The sequence below is a fragment of the Aptenodytes forsteri genome, unplaced genomic scaffold (assembly GCF_000699145.1).
Source record: "Aptenodytes forsteri isolate BGI_AS27 unplaced genomic scaffold, ASM69914v1 Scaffold229, whole genome shotgun sequence".
NCBI lineage: Eukaryota > Metazoa > Chordata > Aves > Sphenisciformes > Spheniscidae > Aptenodytes > Aptenodytes forsteri.
The window spans coordinates 6832663-6842434 of NW_008795863.1; the positions used below are offsets into that span (position 1 = coordinate 6832663).

Genomic DNA, 9772 nt, shown 5'->3' on the forward strand with positions numbered 1-9772 from the left:
AAATATGTTATCACAGAGGCACTACCACCATCGCTGATGGGCTCGGCCTTGGCCAGCGGTGGGTCTGTCTTGGAGCCAGCTGGCATTGGCTCTGTCGGACACAGGGGAAGCTTCTAGCAGCTTCTCACAGAAGCCACCCCTGTCGCCCTCCTGCTACCAAAACCTTGCCATGCAAACTCAATACATGTGCATAAACCGGTATAGCTTATTTCAGTTTGGGAAGTGGTTAAACTCTGTGCCAGATGAAATTCCCCGTATTCCAGTAATAAGAGCACCCACGCTAAGTGTTGCAGGCCAGCTGAGGTTGGGATGGAGGGGGAGGCAGTGGGAAGGAAACAGCGGAGGAGGACTAGGGAGTTTTGGTCTTTTCTTTCACGTTGTGTAGCTCTTTCTGAAAGAAATGAAAAGCTTACGTTTGTCATTGCTGTTTGGCTATTGTTTCTCTCCTTTCAAATTTAATTGTGGAGAAGCAGGACAATCTCTGCTGTGAGATGCTGCCTTACTTTGTGTCAGTCTACACACTCAGTTTGAACAGTTTTCCAACAGTTACCAACAATAGGCCACGTGAAGGCAAACATTCAATTAGTAAGTCACACCAGCTCATTCCTACTGTTTCCCTGAAGTTTGTCATTAATAACGAAATAACATCACAGAGGCTGTAGCTGTAGACATATTTTTAAACTGCACTAGGGGAAAATAAATTTTCTGAAGCACATTAGGATGTTTCCTAATTGGAGGTCAAGGAAGTCACTGCAAATTATTACACTGCAATTTCACTGCAAATAGTATACTGCAGAAGATTAGCACAAATTATGGGGACAGTTCTCTTCCACAGACGAAGCCATCTGTATCCAGAGCATATAAAGTAAGCCAAATGTCTAGAAACATCAAATGTGTATCATTGAAGAGGTTTAGATTGGTTTTAGATAACTCACAAAAGCCACTTCACTGACTGTATCCTGAGACAGCCAAAACTTCACTGCCTCACGCATGAGTTGTCCTTTTTGCCCTGAAAAAGTGGGAATGCTCCCAAGACCTTTCTTCCTAGAGGGGTCTGACCAATTCAACGGACTTTACAAGTTACAGCAGTGAAACCCTGATGGAGGAGGAATGTCTTATCATTGTTAGATTATGGGGTGTATTTTGTTACATCAGTCTTCTCTTAAAAAAAACAGGGCAGAAAAAATGATCTCTGCAACTACTGTGCTTCATCTGTCTTTACGTTTTTTTTAGTATTGCAGCATCTCATACATTTTGCTTTTTCATTCAAGCTCCAGTTCCTGGAATTCCAGCATGATTTGAGCACTTCAGATTGTATTGCAAGAAAAAGTTAGTTCTGGCATTCCTTTGCAGAGAGTAATTTGAAAACCTGACTCAAAACCATCCTACAGAGTCAGAAACAAAGAGGCAAGTACAAAGAATTGTATACTTTTTAAATCTCATTACTTTTAAGCCAGTCTCCTGATTTTTTTTTATTGCTAGAGCTCTGCAGTAACTTACTGTCTTTATCCAACAGCTTCTGACTTTCAGCAGTCCTCTGGAGCTGCTGTTCTGGAGTTGGCAATGTAGATTATCTTAAAGCACTATTTGCTATGTGGCATATTAAAAGGCAACACAGACTTTAATTAACATCTCTATCCAATTATGGAATCAGAGTTCTTCACTCTTCTGTCTTACAGTTCAGCCTTCCTTTAAAATTACTTTATTCCATCTTCCTTGTGTGTAAGCTTTCTCTGGTAAAGGTCATTTATCTGGGTTGAGTTATTGGTGTGAAACATAGAGAATAGGTACTTACTGTAACTTAGAGTGAAAGACACTTTCCCTTCTTTTCCCTCAATTCAGTCTGTGGTAACTGGGTATTTATATTTCAGCTGCCCCCTAAATCTACAGACAGCACTTCATGCCTGTCTAATTTCTTTGTGACTTGCAAAAGTCTTCTGAGATGAGTAAGTGTTCAGTCTTCATAATTGCTTCCAGGCTTTAGTGATTCAAAGTGTGAGGAGCTCAGCTTAAAATTCAAGCCTAGATCCTTTGCATGGATATACTCTTTTGTTTTTAGGCAGTTAACAAAAAAAAAAGAAAAAAGGGGAAAAAAAAAAAGGCAAAAATCCACAGCCAAACATTGCAACATAGGTTGGACACACATCCAGGGGTGGAAACAAAACAATCCTTTTCTACAGACTATCTCTAGGGTCTGGTGTCCTGTTTTAATTGGCAAAAAATGGTTATAAAAGATACTGCACTAACAAAACAACCTTTTCTACAGACTATCTCTAGGGTCTGGTCCTGTTTTGCAATTGGCAAAAAATGGTTATAAAAGATACTGCACTAACAAAACCTCACTGCTGTTAAGGACAAGGTTGACTTGGGCCTTTTGAAGGCGAGGGACCTCTGCAGGTTCCACGCTAACATTGCAACATAGGTTGGACACACATCCAGGGGTGGAAACAAAACAATCCTTTTCTACAGACTATCTCTAGGGTCTGGTCCTGTTTTGCAATTGGCAAAAAATGGTTATAAAAGATACTGCACTAACAAAACCTCACTGCTGTTAAGGACAAGGTTGACTTGGGCCTTTTGAAGGCGAGGGACCTCTGCAGGTTCCACGCTCTGCGCGAAGCATACACGGTCTGTGAAAGTGAGCAAGAGCAGTAAGTACAAAGTTACTCAGTGCATGTGCAGTTGGTGCTGTAGCTGAGATTGTTGATAATGCATGAGTTATCCATTTGTGGTTCTTAGACGACTAGCAGACTGGTCTGCAGGGTTTTGAGAAGAGTGGACAGTTGCTGTGAAACTAGGCAAAATACCAACAAAACCCATTTTTATTTGCTTTTCCTACCCGACAGTGCATTTGGTTGTACAATACAGGGAACCAATTTGTACAGAGTATGTCTTGGCTGGTAGCCCTGGGAGCCATTTCAGATGGGAAGCCTGAATTCTGGCCCCCTGCGTCTGTGCTTTAAGGTGTTAGCATCTGATGTGGCTGCATGGGCCTGCTGCTGCTGAAAATACAGAATTTTGAACATTCAAAATTGTACACATGTAAATGAATGATGGCTTCTACCTCTGGTCAAGCCATTTATCCAGTGTAGTAGAGGACCAGACTGTTGAAAAAGACAAGACCCATCCACAGCTGCTCTCTAGTAATTGCTAGAACCTTGGTTCTTTTTCTGATATTTTAAACAAAGAAAAAGGAAGAAAAAGCATTTGGTTTTAAAACCTTAACTTTGAGTGCAGGTTACTAAGTGACAGTTAGATCATCCAAAACAGCCAGATTTTGCAGCTATAACAGTCAACGATGAGCGGATCAAGTCTACTTGTCATCACCATCATGTACAGAAATGGGTACCAAAAGAGAGCCACCGTATTGTGTTCTGAGGATGGAAATCCAATGGCTTGATTTTCAGTAGTACAAAATAGCCAGCAGCTCCCACAGACGTCTACTGCATCACCGCCTACAGGAATGAATCCTATTTAATCATCTTTAATTTCCGTCCTGGAGGCATTTATACCAGCAGGCTTAACCTGAAGTTTAGGAAAGAAAAAATTAATTGTGTGAAGTGACATCCAGCACTTCATCTTCAAAGCCTTTTGGACCCTTTGGCAGAGATAATCTGATAGTTCTTTTTCATCCTAAAGATTCTGGTTTTCCTTTTTTCTTTTGAGAGGAAATTTATATTTACCAATTACAAATATTTCTCAATCTTTACTAAATATATATGTGCAGAGGATTAGAAAACTTTTTTAAAAGGTAAGCTGACAGAGGAAATTATGCAGATGAAAGCTCTAGATGTTATGGATTCTGAGATGGCATTATTTATTTTTCACCTAAGTGAATTTTAATGGGATTTGACTACTTCTGTATCTCTCGCTCTGTGTAGTTGCTTTGTCAAAGTGTTCCAAGAGCAATAATGGGCATTGCCTAAAACCTGAGGAATGTTCTCACAAATTTCCTTCTTTCCCAGGAATCAGGAGCACTGCTGGAAGGAACGAAGCGAGATACACAGTCAGCGTGCATGCAAAATATGGCAACTAGGTTCCAAAGACAAAGCAGACTTAAAAGTGATAGCTGTGATTTTGAAATTCAGAAGTGTTCTGAAAGCTGAGAACAAAAGAACGAGGTAACAATTAGTAAACTTGCCGTTTTCCAAAGTTTTAACTGTATTGTAAATGTTTTGCAAAATTGCATTTTAATGCAGAACACTGAACTGCTTTCTGCTTTGCCAACTCAGGAAAAAGGGCCCAGATTTCTTTCCAGTTCTTGCCCCCCAGGAAGATGGCATATTTTTCATTCTTATTTTTCACATGCAATCTCTGCACATGCAGGAGAGTTTTTCAACAAAGGAAAGGCTCACATTTCAAGTAGTGCTGTGGAAAATGTTCCATATCGTCAGGTCCTTGACACACTACATAGATGTGTCAGCGTGTCTTTATAAGGATCTGGAACAGTCAGTCTTGGCAACAGAGCTAACCAGCAAACTCTTTGACCCCAAATTCCTCTTTTTTGATAACGTTATCATGTGTTTGACACAGGGTCACTGTTACTCTCTTACATACAGGAAACTTTCAGAAGAGAAACTGGGTAGCGCTTATTCAAGAGAAATCCAGTTTGAAGTGATAAGCTGGACCCTGAAACAAATATGTTGCAAATATCCTTTGTTTTATGTCTGTGCTAGTTTTCTTATCTGCTGAGTGCAAGAGGATCTAAAATATGAAACGATTCTGACAGATCACTTGAAAATATAGTTGTGCTAATGAGAAGATCCATCTGAAAAAGCCAAAAGAAAAAGAAATGGTGTGAAAATATACCATTTGAGTCAACATCATGAAGCATGAATGAGGTTTGAATTTCCTTAATAGCATCCCGAGCATAAAAGTTGGAATATAAACAAATCTGAATAAACCATATTAATTCCAGATAATTATATTTGCCAAAATTCTAACAAAAGCATCCACATTCTGCTCTTTCTCCAAGCCTGGCAGAGACCCCTCCAGACCCTCAGAGAATGCAAAAGAGTTCAAAAGTTCACTTGCTATTTGCACTTCAACACATTTGGTTAAAATAATGTTTCCAATCTTTCTTTGCACCAGAAGTCATATATATTACCATTCTAAGATAAGAGAAAGTAGAGCACTTCAGAAAAAAAAATTCAACATGAACATTTTAAAAGTATTTACGGGATTTAAGAATCAGTGTATCAATACAAGGAGCAACTCTTCTCCAGAATACCTGACATTTCATGTGTAAAGCATGTGAAGTACATCTGCGTATATCCATGGTTATTTCTCTTTCTCCAAGCCCACTTAACTTAATTTTCTAGAAAATACTGCTTACACTTCTGAAATACTAACATAAAAAATGACTCAGACTTGCATAGCCTAGAACACATGTTCCCACGCTGTGATTCAGTGGGCGGTTGAGTAACTGGGGATTAGATGGCTCTGGGAGCCACAAAAAACCCCACAAGGAAGATACAAAATCTAAAAAAATCAGCGTGTTTTCTTTCCCATAAGAAAAGTGGCTTATTGTACCACCAAACCTTGTCTAAAATTGATTCTGTCTCCGTGACCTTTCAGCAACCCAGGGAAGTTATGTGATCACAATTTGTGAAAAGCGGCCCATAAAAAGTCTTTTGGGAGAGGGTATTTGGCATAAGTTGCAAATCCACTGCATGGAGGTTTTGCAATGTATAATCACTAGAATCCTGGATCCACACCTGCCTGACAGTGTGGAAACAGAAATAGGCTTTAGGAGTCTCGCTGGTGAGGTCATCCATAAATCTACCACAGTAGCTCTCTCTCATGTTGGTAGATGTGTCCATCTCTCAGTTCAGCTTTCATGTTACTTCTTGCATACTTACCTGGGATTTTATTTTCAGGAACTCCAGCAGTTTCTGGTTTTCTGGTCCTCTTCTCTGTACCATCAGCATCTAATTGTAGGGAACTCCTACCACAGAGCTGAGTCTCCTGAGGGCTCTTGAAGTCATCTGCCAGTAGCCTCCATGGCTGGTTCATCTCTAACCCCAAGCTGCTTCACTCTTGGAAGTGTCCAACGACAAACAGAGGCCTAACAAACTGTCAGGTCTCCTTTTGGGAGATGTGAAACTTCAGACCGAAATTTCAAAGCCAGTGATGTCTGATTCCTTACGCCTTCTCCATCGCTTCCACACTTTCCCCTTCCCTGCCACACGCTCCTCCATTCAGACTTCTGAGGGCTCTTGTTTATATTTGAACTATCTTGGCACATGTGGGCGGCAAAGTTTGGTAGAGGAGAGAGACCCTACCAGCATCACAAGCTTACTCTCAATAAGAGTTAAGAGGAAAAAGGACGGACCTTTTTGGCTTTGTGCAGTGTGAGACAAGTACAGCCCTCCACCAGCACTCCTGCTGGCCTCACAGTGTTTGCAGTGTAAGGAGAAGGACAAGAACGGTCAAATCGCATACATGTTGGATGCTCTGATGTTGACTCCCAGATGGGCTCAATCCTGCAGGTAGACAAAATCTCCATCCAGAGTCCAGCTGGATAAGTCAGTCTTGGCCTGACCACCCGCTTCCAGAGGAACTTTTTTCCTCTCAAGCTCTGCGTGACAATAAACTGCCTTTGGCATCTGAAGGCTCTCCACTCAGAATGTAATTAAAAACTTCAAAACGGTGGTTAAAATGCCAGTGAAGGACACGATTAGTTGCAAGCTTGCACGTCTGTCTAACAACAGACTGCAACAGCAACACACTGTAACTTAGTAATTGATCTAACCCATCCCCATTTTTACCACACTGTTGCAGCAGTTTGACTCAACCAGCCTTGTTGTATACCTTCAGGTCAGTTCAGGCGTGGATGATGGAAGATAAAGTCGCTGTGCTGAAGGCAGCTCTCTGTAGCCGATTTATCTGCCAAAATTACCATTTGAAGCAGGCTCAATTTCAGCATGTGAGGCTTCTCGCATGTGTACCAGTCTTCAGTGTGCTTCCATTTCAGCAGCTCTGCTTTGGTTTCCCCGTCACTGAGTTAGCTCTGGTATGCATTACTAAAACTACTCTCATGACTGCTTCTGCCAGAAGTCCCTAACATTAAGAAGACTTCTAACCACCCCTTCTCACTTTTCACAGGACATCCACTGTCCTAGAATTGCCCCAGGACTCTGCTGAAGAAAAGAAGCTCTTGAGCAACTTGTAGAATGGCCTCCTCCATTGTTTCAGAAGAATTCTTTTCACTGCATTCCTCAGGCTGTCATGAATCTTCTTCTTGCACAACCAGCTCTTCCAGCTTGACCAGAGCTGGACCTGCGATCTGTATCTTCCAACACAGCGGTCGTTAATTTAGGCCGTTATTACACCTGCACGTACACACGTGTATGTACCTGCTAAAAGATCCTTAGAGTTAAAAAGACAGGTTCTTGAAAGTAAGACAAAGCGGGAGCACGCCAGTCCACCTTGCCCACTTATTATGAGGCACTCTTTAATTAAGTACTAATTTTATGATGCTGCCATTTCATTTCTCTACTATATTTTGGATCTAGTTGTAAGAACATGCTAAAAGCAGGAGCTGTATGTAATATGAAATATTTGTTTTCACTAGCTGTTTACTGGAGAAAGTTAACTTTTTGTTTAATGGAAACAATCCCAAAAACCTAAGAAGCAGCAACTTTTAATTCAATAGCCCAATTTTTTATTCAGTAACTTTTTAACCTACCAAGTTTTTGCAAAAAAATGATGAATGAGAGGTTCCTGCAGTTAGTTAATTGGTTCACCATTCTTCCAAACTTATAAGTACATTAGGGGAAAAGAAAGTAATTTTCCTGTTCCAGAAATTAGGCTTGAATGCAACAATTTATGTGTTTCTTGCATGATATGGTTTAGTTGATTTGCCAAAGTTATAGGATGAGGGATAAAGAGGGAGTGGATAATAGGAAGTGAGAGCCCACTAAATGTCCTTCAAGCAACTAGAACGTAACATTCCTTTGCTAAAAAGAGTGAATATTATATAGTTTAGGCAAAAATTCTTGGACTATGTTATTAGATGACAAAAAAAATCTTACATAATTTGTTCTTATGTAAGGCTGTGAAACAAATAGTTCTGGTGTTGTAAAATATTTTCAATTTTGCAAATTGAAGGAAGGTCTATTCTTTGTGGCCCATTTCTGTCACAAACTACATGTGTGCTTGATTGTGTGCATACAAACAGAGCCTAAATATTGTAGTTGTAAACAGTTAGCTGCTAGCATACTATAAAATAATTGCCCACAAAGTAATGAGTGGGGATTTCTTTAGAGCCCTTATAAATACTCAGTCCTATAAAAACTCATGAGAGTTGTAAGAACCCATTAACATACGTTAAACAAACAGTAAAAATTGTGGAATTGATATATTTGCAAATTGAAGGTGTTTGTTATTTGCCTCTAATATCTGGAAATTTTCCTTAGTTTTATATATATAGGTTGGTTTAAAATAAAATTGCATTCAATTAGCTTACCTGCACACGTTTTTTATGTAAGTTTTGTTTGCTAAAGCTGAGGCTGGTCTGTTCCCGTGGAACCATTTCGTTGCAGAGAAGATATGCAACACAGGCAGAGACAGAGTGCAGCTGAAGTACGTCTAGTCAACACAGTAGCTCTGTTGCAATTTTATGCGTTTCCATAGTCACAGTGGGTGTGGAAGAGCCTGTTTATGGAAATATAGAATAGCAGAGGAATTATGTGTATGCATATACATATATATCTTTGTGTGTGTATGCACATACGCTTCTCCATACTTTTTATGAAACAAATGATCCCTGTTGCTGAAGCCTGGGGAGATGATCTGGTGTGGCAGGAATGTCAGAATCACTGGATACACCCTTTCCAGCAACCAGCAGAAAGGGCGGCTAATAGCTACTTTATACTGAAAGATACTGCTACTGTTACCATCAGTAAAATGTGTTTTAATTCCTATGCTGGACTGCATCCTGGCAGGTGAAAAGGAATTGACTGCAGATCTGTCCTGTTGCCTCAGTGGAAGCAATTATACTTGCTGTGTGCTGATGAAATGCAATCTTAACCGGCTTTGTTTCCTAAATATGAAAAAAAACCTGGGAGCTGAATTTTTTGGGAGAAAATGTTGATGCATGAAAGCAGACAACATATCAATGACAGTTCCTTACTAATGCTTTATTAAATGTCCATAAAATGACACCACCACAACCCCAGCCACATTCTATAATCATAAAAGTCTTTGATTAAGAACCTCTGTTCCACTGGCTGGGAAAAGAGATGAAAAAAAAAAGACCTTTAAAAACAGTGCTGACTCCTTTGCTGCTATCACATGGGGAAAAAAAAAAAGTAAAAGTACACTTGAGCAGTCAGAAGACACAAACTGTGATAAAGGAGGATGAAGGTATCAGTAGAAAATGACAGGATTAACAACAAAAAGAAAGAATGGAAAGTCTGAAGCAAACTGACTCCTGGAATGGTATAATATTTGCCCAAACAATTAATATTAATTTCTAGTGAATCTTTAAAGACCTGAGCAGCGTCAAGTAAAATGGAGCTCTTTTCATTGAATCATAGAATAGTTTGGGTTGGCACCTCTATGCCACCTACTCCAACCACCCTGCAATGAGCAGGGACATCTTCAACTAGATCAGGTTGCTCTGAGCCCCGTCCAACCTCACCTTGAATGTTTCCAGGGATGGGGCATCCACCACCTCTCTGGGCAACCTGCTCCAGTGCTTCACCACCCTCAGCGTAAAAAATTTCTTCCTTATATCTAGTCTAAATCTACCCCCTTTTAGTTTAAA

General features: G+C 40.2%; 1 protein-coding gene across 1 annotated transcript in view; it reads right to left on the bottom strand.

Moving 5' to 3' along the window:
- EMILIN2 (elastin microfibril interfacer 2) overlaps positions 1 to 6015 on the bottom strand; it is a 51625-nt gene extending 45610 nt beyond the window's left edge. Inside the window, exon 1 of the mRNA XM_019473342.1 lies at positions 5862 to 6015. Within this exon, the coding sequence (XP_019328887.1) occupies positions 5862 to 6015 (154 nt within the window). The remainder of the gene's footprint in view (positions 1 to 5861) is intronic.
- Between the last annotated feature and the right edge of the window lie 3757 nt (positions 6016 to 9772).